The sequence below is a fragment of the Pleurodeles waltl genome, chromosome 11, assembly GCF_031143425.1.
Source record: "Pleurodeles waltl isolate 20211129_DDA chromosome 11, aPleWal1.hap1.20221129, whole genome shotgun sequence".
NCBI lineage: Eukaryota > Metazoa > Chordata > Amphibia > Caudata > Salamandridae > Pleurodeles > Pleurodeles waltl.
Window position 1 is genome coordinate 355,780,036 of NC_090450.1, and position 19,673 is coordinate 355,799,708.

At 47.2% G+C, this 19,673-nt stretch overlaps 1 protein-coding gene across 1 annotated transcript in view; it reads right to left on the bottom strand.

The window, feature by feature from the left end:
- The window catches only part of AGXT (alanine--glyoxylate aminotransferase), an 879,854-nt gene that overhangs the window by 328,440 nt on the left and 531,741 nt on the right, over window positions 1–19,673 (bottom strand). The window contains exon 6 of the mRNA XM_069213665.1: window positions 4,887–4,971. Within this exon, the coding sequence (XP_069069766.1) occupies window positions 4,887–4,971 (85 nt within the window). The remainder of the gene's footprint in view (window positions 1–4,886; window positions 4,972–19,673) is intronic.

The window sequence follows — 19,673 nt, forward strand, 5'->3', positions numbered from 1 at the left end:
GAGAAATCAGCCATTCTTGGCATTTTCTTCCTCGCCACTTTGACGCCATTACCTAGCCATTATGTGCCTTTACTGAGGGACACTCTTGCTGTGGTACCCTGCTTCAAGACTTTGTTGTTCTGATACCCTAAACCATCCTTATCCTCTCTTTGCCCTATAACGCACATCTCCTCCTTATGAGGGAAGCATTCCTTCACCCTATCTTGCTGAGACTTTGCTGTCCTGTCCTGGCTGATGGCGAATCGACCAATGTCCTGAGGACAAAGACTGACTATGTATGCTGACCCCTTACGGAGGGTAACTATATGATAATGAAATTGTAATTGTCTGTTTGCCTTTTCTTTCTAGGTACCAACTGCGCTTTTGACAGAGGCCATAGTTAGATGTTTTCTAAATGTATGTTACTAAATTGTTTTGCATGAAGCCCGACATGCTGATGCTAATTAGAGGTTAGTTAAGGAGTTCTCTAATATGGTGTGGAAATAGACAAATGACTAAATCTTTGCTTTGTTGAATACTGTACTAATGATACTCTGCTAAGGTTGATCCCTGTTGACATTGTGCTTTGTTCTGATGTTCCTGATTTTTGCTTTGATAAAGTCTTATTCAAGTTGCCATATTATAATGCTTTTATGTCTTATTGATATTGAGACTAATAAACATGACCTTAGAATTGTAACTAATAGGGAATAAATATTTTAACCTTTGTTAGCCTTGTGTGATTATTCATTGGCTGGAAAGTCATGGTGTTTTAGTCTTATTGGAGGGTATTGGAAAGGAGAATCGATTAGTTATTGTGAATACTGATGAAGTGATTGATCCATTTATTGAAATGCAAAATAGTTATCTCATCTTAAGGAGTCCCCAATCAGGGTCAAAAGGTTCATTGGCCTAAAATGAGTCCCTGTGACAGTAATTTACCTAGGTCAGGACGCGTTATCACCTCTAACCACATCAATCGTCCCACAGAGGTCGAAGAGGTCTCTATGCTGCAAACATCAAAGCTTATTCTGTGCCTGAGGGCATAGTTTGGGTGAAGGTTCGTTATCAAATTAAGGGACGTACTGAGAAATTGCAATTGCCATATGTTTTGAAAGTTTCAATGAATGATATTGTCATTTGTGGTTCTGTTTCAGATGCCGGGGTACAGAGACTGCACAATGAATGCTGCCTCATTTATAGGCATATGCCACTTTGAACAATAAGATCCTTATTTGTTATAAAGAAATGTGTTGTAATCATCACTATCCACACTATTACATACATATACCTAGGTATCCCAAGGAAACATCAATTACACACAATGGGAGCATTGTGAAGCTTCACTTTACAATAGTCATCCAAATTTCTTAAACAGATGTACCTACTTCATGAGTGAGAACAGGTCACATCCCCCATCTTCCTATTTTGTTTTACAAAGTCCACCACTACTTCAAAAGAATCTAATTAGAACTAACAAGCTGATTTATTCAAATTAATGTAGTCAGGATTTGGCTACCCAAGTATATGAGTATTGTGAAAAAAATCTTGAGGCGAAAAGCGTTTGGGGAACAAACGTTTGGCAATTTAAGCCAAAGAGGCTTTACTTCGAGCATACATTATTCCTAAAGAAATGTGTTTTTCTGATCATAACCATCTAGCAGTCTACCTGCTTTGGGATTTGGTACTATGAGGATCTTAAAAACCTTTTATGCCAAAAATTAATTTGGCCCTGTTTAATGGTTGGCATTCACAAATAAACATTTCTGATTCTGATATAAATGAACTGATGCATACTGGAACCCGTAATTCCACTCATTTCTCATCTGAAGGTTTAGTCTTATGGCACTATGGTTCCAATACCTGCATGCATCATTTTCTTTCCACTATCCATGGTCCTAAAGCGAATTGCCCTGATCCACGATGTAGGACAGATACACCAGTAATAGCCACCACCTACAGTGTGGGCAAACTGTGCCAATGATGATTAGCATATTCCAGGCTTCTGGCTGTGAAAGAACATTTACCTTCAATCAAAGAGAACATTAATTTTTCTGATTTTCTTCTGGGTCCCCATCCAATAAAGGTTTCATAGTGACAGGAATGTAGACCATTTGTAATGAATGGAATAAATATTTAGAAAAAGAAGCTGTAGTAGAATTAGGCAGATAGATCAAGAAAACAATTTTTTAAGTTATTTACAATGGCATGCATATGCTTTCTAAGAGAGTGTCCTCAGCCTTAGATCTTCTCAAAGGAGGCTTGGGTCTGTTAAAACATGGTCAGGCCTAGTTAAGAGCTATTATACAACTAAATTGGGCTTTACAAACACTCAGATCAAGTTTCATGGCATTGCATCCACATTCGATCAGGGCAAGACCGTCAGGTTTAAGGGACTGAAACTGACTCTTTCACATCCGAGGGGTGGCACCCAAACCCCTAATGCTGCTCTTGGTCAAAACTCTCACAGCTGTGCATCCCTTAATGATGGCCTCATGTTTGAGAAATCCTTACAAGAACCCTTTTACCAGAGAAGCCCTGACACATCTGAGGTAGACCCTCACAGTGGAGTGCCCTAAGACTCAGAGTTGGGGGGAGGGCAGGGCCTAAACCTGCACAAGTAGCCACTGGAAGATACAAACTCCTTATTTTACCACCTTTCCGCGGATCAGCATACTGGGGCTGGCGGAGGCAGTAAGCAATAGTTCCAGGGCTGGTATGCCTTTAATTCTGCAAACCTACTAACTTGCACGTTTTAAGGATTTTCACCAGCTCTTCTCTAATCTTTTCCCACAATGAGAAAGGTTGAAAATGTACTCCTGTCAATGGCAGAAGTAGAAGTTCTTCCAGGGTTGGGAAGAAAGTGGTTGGAGGGAAACTGAACTTGTAAATGCTCAATAGATTTTCACATGAGCAAATCTACACATGCACATTTGCTTGTGCTAAAATACAGTTCACAAATATTTTCAAGTAGTACAATTTCCTGGTCTACTTCTGTAAGTTGTGGTGAATTAATGAAAGCCACCAATTCAAAAACATATACCATAGGTGTACTTTCGTGACTCTCTTTAAGAATTGGGTCCTTAATTAGGTCTGGCGTTAACAAAGACATTTAGGGGGTCATTCTGACCTTGGCGGACGGCGGAGGCCGTCCGCCAAGGTACCGCCGTCAGAACACCGCACCGCCGTCGAAAGACCGCGGCGGTGATTCTGACATTTGCCCTGGGCTGGCGGGTGGCCGCCAAAAGACCGCCCGCCAGCCCAGGGCAAATCAACCTTCCCACTAGGATGCCGGCTCAGAATTGAGCCGGCGGAGTGGGAAGGTGCGACGGGTGCAGTTGCACCCGTCGCGTATTTCAGTGTCTGCTGGGCAGACACTGAAATACTTTTTGGGGCCCTCTTACGGGGGCCCCTGCCGTGCCCATGCGATTGGCATGGGCACGGCAGGGGCCCCCAGGGGCCCCGCGGCACCCCCTACCGCCATCCTGTTCATGGCGGGAGAGCCGCCATGAACAGGATGGCGGTAGGGGGTGTAACAATCCCCATGGCGGCGGAGCGCGCTCCGCCGCCATGGAGGATTCAGACGGGCAGCGGAAAGTGGCGGTACACCGCCGACTTTCCGTTTCTGGCCGCGGCTGAACCGCCGCGGTCAGAATGCCCAGCGGTGCACCGCCAGCCTGTTGGCGGTGCTACCGCCGACCTCCGCCATGGCGGTAATTACCGCCATGGTCAGAATGACCCCCTTAGTTTTTATTAAACTTCTATTTCTCGCTCTATCGGCTGGCTTTACTGTGAGTTATCGCCATTCTGCTCTTCCACAAGGAGCATATTGGCACACAAAGTAGTTTTGTTCAGTGCCATTAACTACTGTGGCAATCAGTGGTGTAACAAAACCAGGGGGAGCCCCCCTTCCAAGGGCAGGTGTGGTGCAAAAGGGGCACCCTGGAGGGGGGCTGCGGGCCTTTGTTAAGCCACTGGTGGCAATGTGTGCTTTTTGAGACCAAAACCGTTTTTTTCTTTTTGCCAGTGTTTGTTACAATGGTGAAGGCCTGGCAGCTCCCACAACTATAAAGCGTTACAAAAATGTTGTTGAGAATGGTTACACTGATTTTCCATTAGGAATATTTTTTGGAAATACAGGCATGCATCAACACATTTTACTAAATGACGTTTCAAAGAAATAGTACTGTAAAATTTCATAGTAACGAAATGTCTTTTTTCCTACTTGCATTTTTTTCTGAACATTTTATTTTGAAAGCAAATAAGCATCAGTCTTGCTTACAAGCTACTGCAAGCATTTGGTTCTGATCAGAGAGCATTCTAGGCGAATTATACTTAGCCTCATAGTATTAAACATTTCCAAAATATATGTACACTTTTTTATTTTTTTTACTGGAACCACTGTCAGTAGTGCATAGTGACCTTAAAACGTTTATTTACAGCGCTCACCCTAATAATGAAGGCTTTTCTCTAATGAGCCCTAAATACAAGTTTGAACAGCATTAACATATAGACACATGTTACCCTAACTGCAGACAGCTCCCTTCTCTGTAAACTGACAGCCAAAGGGTTTGTGCTGCAGGAGCATAGGCCAACTTGTCCCAAGGACAAAATAACGATGAAGACTTGTTGCCCTTGAACCCAAACAATATGTCCTAGGTGTCAGGCGATAGGAATTTCCACATCCATTACATAGTCCATTAAAAAACTGTTTTCACTTGTGTCCTGCTGATCACAGTGTTCCCAAAGTGGTTGGGAAGAACAGAATATGAGAAAATGAAAATATTACACACGGATCCATCCATTTAAGTCAATTAATTAAAGAATAAAGCCACTCGGTCACCCATTAATGCCTCCCCTATCAATCCCTCCATGTAGTAGGGGTGCACACTGCTGTTCTCACTTACTGGGCTTTCTCACTGAACGAAATGGGAGCTGTTCCAGGAGGAGCATTTAGTACCTTCTGAGATCCAGAGTATAAAATATCGATTTCTGTGTGAAAAAGATAAAACAGGTTTAGAACTTTTAAGCCATTAATCATGTTGAATATCAAAAGGAAAACGAATCCAAAGAAAGAAAAAAAACTGATAGCAATAACAATGAAACATAGTAAAATAAAAAACAATGGCAGGTGAGGAAATGGTCATGGAGTAAAAGTGTAGAGATATGTTAGAAGCTACTGGGCTTAAACATTTTTTAAAGGGCACACACCGTGTACCCCTTCTAAAAAAATGCAACTTGCAAGAACAAAAGGAGAAATCAGTTACTTTATTTTACTATAATCTTTTTTTTGTATAGCACTATCTCAGCCATGCGATGCTTGTCTAGCACTCACTCCTTCATGCACTGCTTCTTAGCTCTCAGGGAAATGTAATTGGGAAACAGGAAGAACAATGGAGCATGTTGTACATTTCAACTCATTCAAGGTCATACGCCTTGCGGAAGACATGTCAGATGATGTGATGTGCAAAATTTTCCACAAGGCCGGTTGAAACCGTTAAAGAGTACCAGGTCTTGTGGGTGCAAGGGTCTCGCTCCTACTCAATGTACGTCCTGAGGCTGCCTGCAGCCCTCTTGACATTTACATGCGGTCCCCTGGTCAACAGCAGCACTGTGCTGCTGTTTTGATAGACTGAGCTCTAAATAAATGTATGGTGTTAGCGCATCAAGTTTTTACCTCATTTAACTTCATGAATAGTGGAATGCCGGAGCTAAATTGATATTTTGCACCCTGTCTGTTCTGCACCGTCAGTTTCCTAAACTCAATGCACTTCATGACATTGACTGTAATAGCCTCTCCTTTTAGACTTATCGACCAGCAGTTTTAAATATATATGTTTAATTTTATGGTGAAGCATGTTTATGAGCTGTCTCCTTTTGAATGATTAGTATTTTTTTTAATAACCAATTTTATTTTGTTTAAACGTGAAAAAAGAAAAGAAAAACAAAAAAAACATGACAGTGAGTACATCATGATAGCATCATTGATTGAGGCAGGTCAATACAGTTCTTGTGATTGATAACACTCCTCCTCCCCAACCAGAACATGGCAACACTACTCAAAAATACAACCCCCGGTGTGCCCGCTATATCCCCCAGAATTTCTCATATTTTTGGGGGCAGCCACGTGCCTTATAGATTGGCTTTTCTAGTTGAGAGGACCAGTCCACCCCAGCTCGCCATTTTGAGATTGACGGCACCACCCGGCTTCTCCAGAGCTGTGCAATGTTTCTTTTGGCCACTAGGAATGCAACCTCCATGAATATTCGGTTAGCTCTTGGTCCCCCCAGCTCCTCCAGAAGGCCCAACAGCACCACCCTCACACTCAACCCCATGGAACGTCCAAGGATCTCAGAGATCTCCTACTACACCCCCACCGAGAATGGACGCATCCCCGAGCACTCCATGCTACATGCAGCATATGCGCCTCCAGATGACCACATCTCAGGCAGCCAGGGGGGTCTCCAGACATATTAGTTGCAGTTGCCATGGGGACAGGTATGTTATATGGAACTAATTTATCTGGATCATCCTCAACCTGCCGGAAATAGCCAGTTCCCTGGGAGCAAGGTGGGCCGCCCTCATCCAGCTCTCCCACCCTGGTTGTGCACCTGTCCCGCAGCCTGGCGAAGCCATCCGGTGCGTTAGTAAGCAAGGAACGATAGATCTGGGTACTGGCATCCTTCCTCAAGCGCCCCATCAACAGTTTCGCCTCAAACAGGCTATGATCAGGGAGGGTTAAGTTTAGTGGCAGGTGGGCATGCAGGGCATGGCACATCTGGAGGAAGCGAAAAAACTGGGTGTTGGATAGGATGTAATGCTCCCTCAGCTGCTGAAAGGACATCAGACTGTCATCAATTCAAACATCCCCCAGGGAGGAAATCCCAATGGTATCCCATTGCCTAAAACAATCCAACCGGGACACCTGCCCCAACCACGCGCCCTGCCACAAGGGCGTCAGCTTGGTGAGGCGCCGGTCCTAGCCCATCAACCGCAGGGCTGCCCTCCAACACCGCACCGTAACCCGTGTGCAATCGGGGGCCGCCTGGGGGACCGGACTGCCATACAGCAATCCCAACAGGCCCTCGAATCCGAGTTGGCAGAGCTCCAAGCAATAGGCTGGGTCATCCCATCCCCCAATAAACCACTCGTTGACCGGAACCAACTGGGCTGCAAAGTAATAGACGTAGAGGTGTGGCACTCCCAATCCATCCTCATAGGGAGATTTCCGTACGGAGCAGAAGGTCATGTGGTGGGGCCCTCCCCCCCATATAAAGGAGGTAAGCTTGGAAGTGAGGTACCGGAACCAGGTGCAGGACACTAAATAGGGAAAGTTTGTCAGGGCATACAAGTAGCGGGCAGGCAAATCATTTTGAAGATAGCGTTGCGACCCAATGGGTTCAGGGGCAATCGACTCCAGCGGGTCAGGTCCCCCATTAGAGTACAGGATAGGGGCTGGAAATTCAATTGCCATGCCAGATCCGGGAGCAGGGAGAGATGAACACTCAAGTATTAAAAGGCATTTCGCTTTACTGGGCTATTTGGGCACCACTCCTCTTCCCCCGCGGCTCCTCGCACTTCCACCAACAGTGACTTCCTGGAGTTCAAGCGCAGCCCGAGGCTTCACCATACAACTTCAGGAGCTCAAGACAACGGGGACCCGAGCTTTGAGGCCACCCCAGAAACACCAGGACATCATCCGCGTATTGGGACACTCGGTCCTCGTGGCCAGTCTCCCACCTCCAACCGTCAACAAGCGGATCACAGCAGAGAAGGCAAGTCAGCGATTCGATGGCTCGGGCAAACAGTAAGGGAAAGAGGGGGCAACCTGGACTTGTTCCCCGCCTATTCGGGAAGGGATCTGATAGAATACTATTGACCCACACCTGCACCGAAGGGTTGTGGTATAGAAGATGGACCATGTTCCTAAACTTCAGGCCAAAGCCCATTCATACCAGGACCTCCTCCAGGAAGTTCCAAGCCAGGGTCTCGAAAGCCTTGTGAAAGTCCACCAGGAGGAGCGTCATCCCGCCACCCTGCCTTTCCACCTGCGAAAGTGCCACCTGGACTTGCCATATACAGTGATGCGTGCTCCTGCCCGGCAAGAAACCACTGGTCAGGATCTGGTCAGGATGAACCAGATAGGGCAGTGTGAATGCCAGTTGGGTAGCCAAAACCTTCGCAAATATTTTAATGTCTGCATTGATCAGCGAAATGGGCCGATAGGATGAATATTGGTCTCGGGCAGGTTGCCCTTAGTTATGACCACGATCGTGGTGCAGTCTAGGCCCAGGGCGAAAGAACCCAGCTGAAGCGCCTCTTCATAGGCGTTCACCAAGGGAGGCACCAGGTGTGAGTGTAAGCTTTTGTAGTATTCAGCAGGATGCCCGTGAGGGCCTGGGATTGTCCTGGGTTGAAGAGTGGAGATGGCATCTCCCACCTCCTCCTCTGTCAAGGGTAGGTCCAATTTGCAGCCAAGGATGTTGGAAGGGAGGGCAGCGAAATATCCCTTAGAATGTGGTTTTCTTTATCCGCTATGTGCTGAGGGACCAGTGCATAGAGGTCCTCATATTAGGAGCCAAAGGTTTGCACGATTGCCAGCAGGTCCTCCCGTGTGGCGCCAGTCTGGCTTCTAATGAGTGGTACTACCCGGGCTGAGACATCACGAGTCGCCAGCCAATAAAGCAGTTTTCCAGTCTTATCACCCTTTGAGTCAATGCCTGGCAATATTGTCTATCCTCTGGAAGAGACACCTGCCGGAGTTCCGCATGCAGAAGCTCCAACTGTCTCCCCGGCTCTTCACCGTCTGGCTGCCGGGCTCGATGCTCCACATCTGGCATCTCGCCCTCCAGCACAGTTATCCACTGGGATTATTGGCCCTCCCACCGCCTCACATACCCCTTGATGATACCCCTCAAGGAGGGTTTGCTAGCCGCTCATACGGTCCCTGCAGAGGCCACTGACACCTTATTCTCCCTAAAGTAGTGCCCTAGTTCTTGGTTGATAAAATCAACACAAGCGGGGTCTTTCAAGGAAGCGCCACATTGGTCACATATTATGCGAGGGGGTGCCCCAACATTGGTCACATATTATGCGAGGGGGTGCCCCAACCCAAAAAGACTAGTGCGTGGTCCGAGATACCATGGGCAAGAATCTGCACTGAGGTCAAGGCTGAGGGTACCGCCCCTGGGGGTCAGTGTGGACCTTGTCCACCAGCATAGGCAGCGACCTTTGGAGCATGAGGGCCACCCCCCGGGAGCCCCTTAAGAAACCAGTGTGATACACCCGGTCGTGTCTGAAGCGACCGAGAATCAAACATTGGGTCCCCGCTAAGTGGGTCTCCTGCAGGAGAACAATTCCCGGGTGATACCTCCTGATATATCGCAAGACAGCGGTTCTCTTAATGAGGTCTAAGAGACCATTGACGATCCAGGAGAGTACCGCAGACATAGCACTGGTGTGTGGAATGGCACTAAACGTGACTCAGGGCCCGAGCTGCCGAACACTAGGACTACCATAATCACAGATGTGCAACCTGACCATTACTATTATGACAATATAAAACAGTTCCAGTCTCTAAGGCCACTGCCTGCCCCGGGCCCAGCAATCCAGCAGCTGGTAGGTATTCCGATCTAAGTCCCAGTCTCTGGGCCATCCCCCCTTGGCCTTGATCAGTCAGAGGGGCTTGCCATTTCCTCTGCTGATGCAAAAAGGGCAGGGGTGGCCACCAGGGTGGCATCCAAAGCTGTATCTGCCTGCAACTCGGGTGCTTGCTAGGTCTCTAGACTTTCTTTCCGCTTGCGACCTCCACAAGCGGGAGCGCTTCCTCCGTATTGGGCTGGGAGGGGGGCTCTACCTGGTGCTCCAGCACCTTCCCCTGCCCCCCCCCCCTGCGCTGTAAGCCTCAGGACATGTTTTCAGCAGCCCACTCCCAGGCCAGCTCTGGAGTATTAAAAAAATACGTATTAGATTGGAAGATTAATTTTAGAAACTCAGGAAAGAGTAACATGTAACGAAGATTCAGCACACTTAGGGGGTCATTCAGACCTTGGCGGACGGCGGAGGGGAGGTGGGGACCGTGTATTGATCCATTTTTGTCTGGGCCTGCGCGGGCGGCAATGGCCTATACTGGCCCATGACAAGGCCAACCGGCCACTCGGGCCACAGTGAAAGAGGACAGCAGTCCCAACGGCAGCCCTCATCTGCCCGCTGTAGTAGGCCTCAGCCCGGCCCGGCCCAGAGGACCACTCAGTCAGTCAGTCAGTCAGTCACAAAACTTTATTCGGCAAATGCCATAAAAGTACAGACAAAAACACAAATACCACACAATAATTACGTTACAGTAAATAGATAGAAGAATAAAATAGTACCATATCTAAAACATTACGTAAACATCCGGTCTAAAATCTCATAAAAGAAACAAATAAAACTCATAACATAAGAAAAATCACAATAACAGAATACAAAGATTAACTTACAATATTAAACTATACATACATATACATTTAAAATGAAATGAGCCTTTTCCTAATGCTTAAAGAAGCTGTAACAAAATCTAATACAAAATGACAAATTTGTCTATCTGGCAATCTCTGAAAATATATTAAAGCTTCCTTGTAATGGATGGGTCTAACAGAACGTAAAGTGGGTAAAATGCAAACCCCTCTAGGAGCAGCATAAAAAGGGCAAAAGAGAAAAAAGTGCAAAGTACTCTGGGTTGATCTAGAATCACAGGGACAAAGAGGTAAATCCCTTTTCCAAAAACATGGTTCAGGAAACGCTACTTTAAAATGAATTAAATTAAGTCTAAAAAGTGTTAAAAAAGAAAGTATCTTAAAACTGGAAAACCAGGTCAGATAAGGTTCAAGGCATGGGGCTGTCACAACCTGAGAATAGGAATCAAAGGATTTTAATTTCAGAGAACTGTAAAATCTCAGGTCTGATATGTACTCGGAGTAAGTAGCCTTCAGAACGGACCTAGAATTTATAGTTAATAGGTGAGGTTCATCAAACATATATCTAAGACCTAAATTCTCAAAAGAGTTTCGTAGAAACATAAGCCAGGGGATCCTATTTGAATTTTCCAATTGTAAGCATTCGGAAATACAATCTTGGACCAATTTTGCCATTGGGTTTAGCCAACATCTAATCCAAAGCAATAATGGCGCCAAAAAAACCCTATCCTCCAAAAAACACTGACCAAGTTCTTCGTGGCAGATGATATTTGCAGTACATTTTGGAACCAACAGTAATCTTCGCAAAAATTTATTTTCGACCCTCTGGAGAGATGGTACCTTTACACAGCCCCAGACGCCTGCTCCGTAGAGCACAGCTGCGGTACACTTAGAATTATACAGAGTTTTCATATGTGCGGGGGGTCTATGGCCTAGTTTATTAGAGAAGCGAAAGATCGCTTCGGTGTTCCTTATCAGCTGTTGGAGCTTAAAATTAATATGAGTCTTCCAGGACAGAGAGGAACTCAAATGCATGCCTAGGTAACAAAAATCTTTGACCTTAATAAGAGAATGCCCTCCCATAGTAAATTGTTTGGATTTTGTGTTACGTGGGCCACAGGTCATGACAAAAGTCTTGGGGTAATTGACCTTCAAATCGAGGCTCGACATAAACTCATAAAACATGTCCAATAAGCCCTGTAAGCCATTTGCAGTACGAGCAATTAAAACTGCATCATCCGCATATAATAAAACTGGAAGTAATCTTTGGCCCATCTTCGGTACATCCTTTGCTTGTTTAACCAAAAAATCATAGAGCCCATTTATATAAATCAAGAAAAGAAAAGGGGCTAAAATACATCCTTGCCTTACGCCCCTGGTTGACGGAATAGGAGGGGTTCTCTGCCCAGATGAGCCGACCTGAACAGAGACCGTTAGGTCTGTATGTAGACGTTTAATAAGCTCCAATAGAGCCGGGTCACACCCTAGAACTTCTAGGATTTGCCATAACTTGGATCTGTTAACCAAATCAAAGGCACTGGTTAGATCGATAAAAGCCATGTGGATGGACTCTTTCTTAACAGACACATATTTATTAAGTATCAATTGTAAGTTTAAAACTTGCTCAACTGTGCCCACACCGGGTCTAAAACCAAATTGGATGGGAGATAAAATCTGGGCATCTGTTACCCAATCTTCTAAACGGGACAAGATCACACTACCTAAAATCTTTGCCGTTGAATCAATAAGGGAGATTGGTCTGTAACAAGAGGGGTCTTGTCTATTACCTTTTTTAAAGATGGGAACAATAATAGCCGATTTCCATGAAGAGGGCACATTACTAGTTACCACGTTGTTCAACACATTTGTAACCAAAGGGCCCCAGAGCTCAATTTCTGATTTAAAAAGGTCGACAGGAACCCCATCGGGTCCAGGGGCCTTTCCCTGCCTTGATCTATCAATGGCACCTTTGACCTCATGGAGATCAAAAATAATATTTAGGGCCTTAAAGTTAAAATCTGGAGTAAAATGTGTAGCAGGAGTAACTGCCACATGCGAATTCTCATAAGTTTCAGAGCAGAAAACTTTCCTAAAATGATTTATCCAGACATCCTCAGTAATAAAACATTCATTGGCCAAAGAGTTCTTATCAGAAAAGTAAGGGTGATTTATCACTTTCCAGAATTTGGAAGTGTCCTTAAATTCAGATGCGGCCAAAAGATCGCTCCAAGCCCTGGACCTAATTTCGGATTTCCGTTTATCAAGGGCAACCTTATAGTCAGTCCTCGCTGATTTTACTAATTGACGTGCGGGAGGAACTGCTTTAAGAGCTTCTTTAAGTTTTTTATGGGCTAAAGAACACGCAGAATCAAACCATCTATGGACCACCGGCCCCTTCCCGGGCCTGTCCATCACCAGGGTGCGTGAAATATCACTACTTAAGGATTCGAATTCTCGCACAATACAGTCAGAGTCTGATTGCTGAGACAAACACGTATAAATCGTATCAGACCTACTTCTTACAATTTCTTGGTTAAACTTTTTAGGGTCAATTTTATCCCATTTTAAACGAATGCCACTATTTAAATTATAAACTGTAGCAGCACACAAATTTTTGTTCAAGGGTGCCTGATTTACTTTTAGGTCCAGTGTAATACTAAGAGGGTTGTGATCACTTGCACAATGAGGCGTAATCTTAAAATTTCTAATTAGATAAAAATCAGAAGAGCTGATAAGTATAAAATCAATGGTACTCCCCTTCAAATTCCCGGTGTAAGTGGGCGTATTACGGGCATCAGGGGCCAATTTCTCTGTAACGTGAACCAGATCAAATTTACAAATAAAAGAATTTAAGGCATCTCCTTCAGAGGTATGATTAAAATGAATTGGTGACTCTCTACCCTCAACAGGGAAGGCACACAAGTCCGTGTGTTCTTTACAGCATAAGGGAATGTTAAAATCACCCACCCAGAAAATAGTTAAATCACTAAACTGTAAAGCATGTGAGGAATCTATAAAATCCATTACCTCTTCCAGATGGGTCATAAGGAAGCCCCGAGGGATATTATTATAAAAGTTTAAAATTAGAATATCCTTTTGCCCGCTTATAGAGACGAGAACAACCATAAAATAAGGGGAAGACCAAATTAGGGACACATTTAAAAGCGGAAGATTTACAGAAACAAGTACTAAAAGGCCACCACTAGCTCTCCCCATGTGAGAACTCCGTGCCGGCTGGCAAAAAGAAGTAAAGCCATTCAAGAAAAACATATCTTTAGACCAAGTTTCCTGTAGACAAATTATATCATAAGAAGAAATGAAACTCTTCCAGTCCGAATTGTTAGTTTTAGATCGCAACCCTGCTACATTCCAACTGAGCAGAGGACCACTCAGTCATTCAGCTGCAGTCTCGGCGGTCCCCTGCGTCACCGTCTTACTAAGCCAGAGGAAGAAGCCACCAGGATGCAAGGCCCACCAGGCCGCTGTCCGTTGGGCACCACAGGCCCAAACACAAGGGGGGAAGGGAAGTGGGGGCCACCCCTCAGGCAAGGACCAGTATCCTGGGGAACCCCCCCTCACCACCACAAGTCAGTCTCCAAGCCCTCCCCCGGCTGCCAATCACAACCTTCAGGCCTGTCCCCCCTGCGACCAAAGAGGCCTTAGTCTGCAGGGCCCAAATGGTCTTCTTGCCGCTGTCCACCACCTCGTTGCTCAGGAGGGGGCCTCCCTCAAAGGCCCGGGCACCCTCTCAGCCTCCTCCTCTGCCATGCTGGTCACGGGGGGTCGCCACCTTCAGCACATCCCCTCCAGCCACCCCCCACCTCACCTCCAAGCTGCTGCTGCTCTGCTGTCCTCTCTCGCCCTCCTTCTCTCAGGGCATCTCACTCTGCCACCACTTGGGCCAGCCACGTTGGGAGGCCATCCCCAGCTTGGCCTTCGCCGCCTTCTTGCTCCAGCGGCGAAAGTCCTCCCATCTTTTCCGGCAGTGGGTGCTCCGTCTGTGGTAGACCCGGTAGTCCGACTTCCTTGGTGATGGCACGCCAGATGTCCTTCTTCTGGTGGGCACTGACCTACAGGAATTGTACAGGGGAAAAGAGAAGTAATTACCAACTGCACCGTCACAGTCATTGGCCCGCATCCCTACCTTTGCCATGACGCACATGCACTCACCGTCGTTTCATGCACGCCTCATTCTCACCCCCCTATCTTTCATCCACCCCACTCCACACAGGCACTGCCCATACAGCATGCTCACAGTATACTTACCTGTTTGTCTGGAGGACCGTAGAGTAGCGTGTACTGGGGGAGGACCCCATCCACGAGTTTCTCCAACTCCTCTGTGCTGAAAGCAGGGGCCCTTTCCCCAGACACACGAGCCATTGTCTCTTCCAGACTGAGGTCACAGCAGCACTTGCAGTGTAGGTCCTCTCCTGTCGAAGATCAGGTATCGAGTGATTGAACAGAGAGAAAATGGTGGTCACGTCCGCGGCAGTGCGTACCGTCACCGCCGGCGTACATCGTCATTGGCTCCTGGGACCCATAGGGTCCAATGTTAACCAATGCAGAATTGCGCAGCGATCTTCGACCGCCTACCGCGACGGTGTACAACGCCAGCGCAGTTACCGCATATCCCCTTGTCCCACCTTACAGGTAAGGCAGCCGCCATTTCAGTGGCCCACATGGCTTTATTTTTGACTGCGTCACACATAACTAGGCCTTGCCTAACCACTCATACAGGCAAATTTAAATTTATGAATATTTTCAGAGTAAGCTGTGTTTACGTACCTCAGAGTTGGTTGACTCTGTGCTCGCTGTTCTCCTCCATAGGCACCGTCCACTGGGGCATGTGAGGAGATGGCGGCATCCTCCGGTGTACAAACCGCTGGTGGACCTATCGACAATGGAGGAAAGACATGTGATCATCACCTACAGGCTTGATCGTGCCACAATCCAGGAACAGTGTGCCCAGTTGGAGTCAAACCTGATGTCAGCTATCCGCCATCCCATAGGAATCCCCCCTCAAGTGCAGGTGCTGTCAGTACTCCATTTCCTAGCAAGTGGGTCTTTTCAAACAACAGTGGCCATAGCATCAGGGATGTCCCAGCCTATGTTTTCCAACGTGTTGTCCAGAGTGTTGTCTTCCCTGCTGAAACACATGCAGAGCTACATTGTTTTCCCTCAGGTGGAGGATTTGCCTACAGTGAAAGGTGACTTCTATGCCCTGGGACATATCCCCAACATCATAGGTGCAATTGATGGGACACATGTGGCCTTAGTACCCCCCCCCGCAGGAGTGAACAGGTGTACAGAAACAGGAAGAGTTACCATTCAATGAATTTGCAAATGGTGTGTTTGGCATACCATTACATCTCCCATGTTAATGCAAAATTCCCTGGCTCAGTGCATGACGCTTACATCCTGCGGAATAGCAGCATCCCTTATGTGATGGGGCAACTACAGAGGCACCGGGTGTGGCTATTAGAAGAGCACCTGGACCCAAATCAGTGGGAATAGTTGTCTGGGTCTATGGATGTCCCTATGAGTTCATGTGTGTCTAACAGTTGCCCCTTGCCATTTGCTGGGGACTCTGGTTACCCCAACCTGTCATGGCTACTGACCCCAGTGAGGAATCCCAGGATAAGGGCAGAGGAACGCTACAATGAGGCCCATGGGCGAACTAGGAGGATTATAGAGCGGACCTTCGGCCTTCTGAAGGCCAGGTTCAGGTGCCTTCATATGACAGGTGGTTCCCTATTCTATTCACCAAAGAAGGTGTGCCAGATCATCGTGGCCTGCTGTATGCTTCACAACGTGGCTTTGCGACGACAGGTGCCTTTTCTGCAGGAGGATGGTCCAGATGGAGGTGTTGTGGCAGCTGTGGAGCCTGTAGACAGTGAAGACGAGGAAGCAGAAGAAGAGGACATCGACAACAGGAACACGGCAATCCTGCAATACTTACAGTGAGACACAGGTAAGACAAACCTGCCTGCTACATCTAATTAAGATCTACTACCTCTCTACTGTCTGTCATTTTCACCCAGTGTATGGCCACTGAGTTGTCCCTTTCCCTTACGGTTTCACAGATGTGGGTCCCACTGTGTGACATCTGCTTTCTTTCCTCATGGACTAGAGCTGTGTGACATAGGTATGTTGACATTACATTTGAAAGAGCATTTTGGAACTGTAATTGCTAATACACTATTTTGAAATCACAGACAGACTCCAGATTGTTTTGTGCTTTAAGGGAGTTTATTTTATTGAAGTGCTCAATATTGGAGGGGGTTGTAAAATGGACTGGGGTGATGGTGGAGGAATGTCCATGGCAGAGTCCAGTCTATTAGTCTCACAGGTGCATTGTCCAAAGGGGCATAGGAATTGGAGCTGGGGTAGAGGTGGGACAAATGGAAGACAATCAGGGTGGTGTCATTTCTTGGCGGGGGTCTTGGCATCGTTCCCTGTCTTTGTCCTGGATCTCAGGGACCGTTTGCGGGGTGATTCTCCCTCTGCAGGGGGTGGAGTGCTGGTGTGGTGGCCCTGTGGCGGTGCCTCCTGTCCACTAGCGCTGGCGGAGGTGGTGGGCAGTTCATCGTCCAGGCTAGTGTCAGGGTCCCCTTGTTGTTCCACAGTGTCCCTCCTGGTGTTGAGGAGTTCCATCAGCACCCCTACAATGGTGCCTAGGGTGGAATTTATGGATTTGAGTTCCTCCCTGAAGCCCAAATACTGTTCCTCCTGCAGCCGCGGGGTCTCCTGAAACTTGGCTAGTACCGTTGCCATCGTCTCCTGGGAATGGTGTTAGGCTCCCATGATGTTGGAGAGGGCCTCGTGGAGAGTGGGTTCCCTGGGCCTGTCCTCTCCCTGTCGCACAGCAGCCCTCCCAGTTCCCCTGTGTTCCTGTGCCTCTGTCCCCTGAACAGTGTGTCCACTGCCACTGCCCCCAGGTCCCTGGTGTTGTTGGGGTGGTGGGTTAGCCTGGGTTCCCTGTAGTGGTGAACACACTGCTGCTTGACGTGTCCTGGGGACAGAGGTATGGGCCCGCTGGGTGGGTGCTGTGCTGGTGTTTCCAGAGGGGGGGAAGCTCTGTAGTGGCCTGTGCCAGTGTGAGGGGAACCGACTGTCCCGAGGTCCCAGATGGGGTGGGCTGGTCATCTAGATCCAGTTGGACAGAGCTGCTATCATCACTGTGGGCCTCTTCTGTGGGTGGAGTGGACATGTCTGGACTTTCCTGTCCGGTGACGTTGGGTAGGGGTCCTGCAGGGGGGTAAAAGCATGATTATTGCATCTGTGTGTGCCATGGTGTGCAATGGGTGGGTGACTGTGTACCCCAGTGCTTGCATTCCTTTGTAGGACCTTGTGTGATGATGGTTTAGGGGGGTGTATGGGTATGTGCAGTGGGCATGCTTTGGTGATGGGTGTCCATGCTTTGGTGTTACATGCAGGGCTTGGTGTTGGGATGGGTGGTTTGTGATATTGGGACATTTGTGAGGAGTAGGAGTGATGGGGTGAGGGCGAGGGTGGGGGTATGTGATGGCATGCAGGTAGGGTGGGGGATTTAATAGTAAAGATTTGACTTACCAGAGTCCATTCCTCCAGCTACTCCTGCGAGGCCCTCAGAATGCAGAATAGCCAAGACCTGCTCCTCCCATGTTGTTAGTTGTGGGGGAGGAGGTGGGGGTCCACCGCCAGTCCTCTGTACCACGATGTGGTGTCTTGAGACCACGGAACGCACCTTCCCCCGTAGGTCGTTCCACCTCTTCCTGATGTCATCCCTATTTCTTGGGTGCTGTCCCACTGCGTTGACCCTGTCCACGATTCTTCGCCATAGCTCCATCTTCCTAGCTATGGAGGTGTGCTGCACCTGTGACTGGAATAGCTGTGGCTCTACCCAGATGATTTCCTCCACCATGACCTTGAGCTCCTCCTCAGAGAACCTGGGGTGTCTTTGCCGTGCCTCGGGGTGGTGTGGGTGATGTGTGGGGTGGTGTGTGTTATGATGTGTGGGGTGATATTTGGTGGTGTGTTGTGTGAGGTGCGTGGATGTTATGTGGGTGATGGTGTTGAGTGCCTGTGGATGCTCGTTTGTAGATGGTGGTGTCTCTCTCTAGCCTTCAGTCGCAATTGTGGTCATAAGGGTTTGTGTGTGATGTGGGTGTGTGTTTTATATTGTATTGGGTGTGTGGGAGTGGTGTGTGTATGTGTATCAGGTGTGTGTATTTCGAATTGTCCAATGTGGATGTGTTTTGTATATGTGTGTGTATTTTGAGCGAGGCGGAGTGTGTACCGCCAATGGAATACCGCGGTTGAAAGACCGCTGCATGGATTCATGGGTTCTGATAGTGTGGGCGTATTCCTGTTGGCGTCACGGTGGAGGATTTCTTATCGCCAGTTTATCACTGACCTTTGGTGTGGCGGACTTGTGTGGGTGTTTAGATTTTGGCGGACTCCGGCCTTTGGGTCATAATGACCGTGGCGGAATTCCGTGGCCGCGGCGGTGTGTTGGCGGTCTTCTGCACGGGGGTAAGCGGCTTTTACCGCCAGTGTTGTAATGAGCCCCAAAGTCTCTTCAAAATTGCAAAAAAAGTATATTTCATTAACATAAAGAAGCGTTTTACGTTAGTACATTAGATTATACCAGTGCACTGAGAAATGTTTTTTTAAAGGTGATAGTTTTAAAACATGAATTTAGAAACATTCATCCTCTTCCTCCAACAACAATGCCAATAGTGAACTAAGAGGCAAGCCATTTGTTATGTGCACCCTCTGGATGGCCCAAGTTGCATGAACAACATTATAGTTTATGAAATTGAACCCAAGAAGGTTCTCTACACCACACAACCTGAAGTCATGTATTCTGAGGTATTCTTATATGTGATAGTCAAAAGGAGGCAAAGTGAAATTGCCTAGAATCATATAATTTGGTCAAGTGGGGAAGCGGGTATTAGAACCAGGTTTTCTGGTTTTACATTGTGCAATTCACCCACTAGATCTACTTTCTTTGCTTCCTTACCTTAGTTTAGGGCAGACTAATATTTGGAGATTGTGTAGACAGGGGGTTCATAACTAATGGAGCACATTTGTCCCACATTTGATACTAATGAATTGAATTCAATAGATAGTCTGGTCTTTCTTTTTAGATCTGGCTTGATAGCACAGCTGTCGCCAGAACATATGTGATCAACACAAGATGATCTTTAAGAAGCACTACTGAGAGGGGGTTTGGCTTCATCCACATGTTGGCTGACC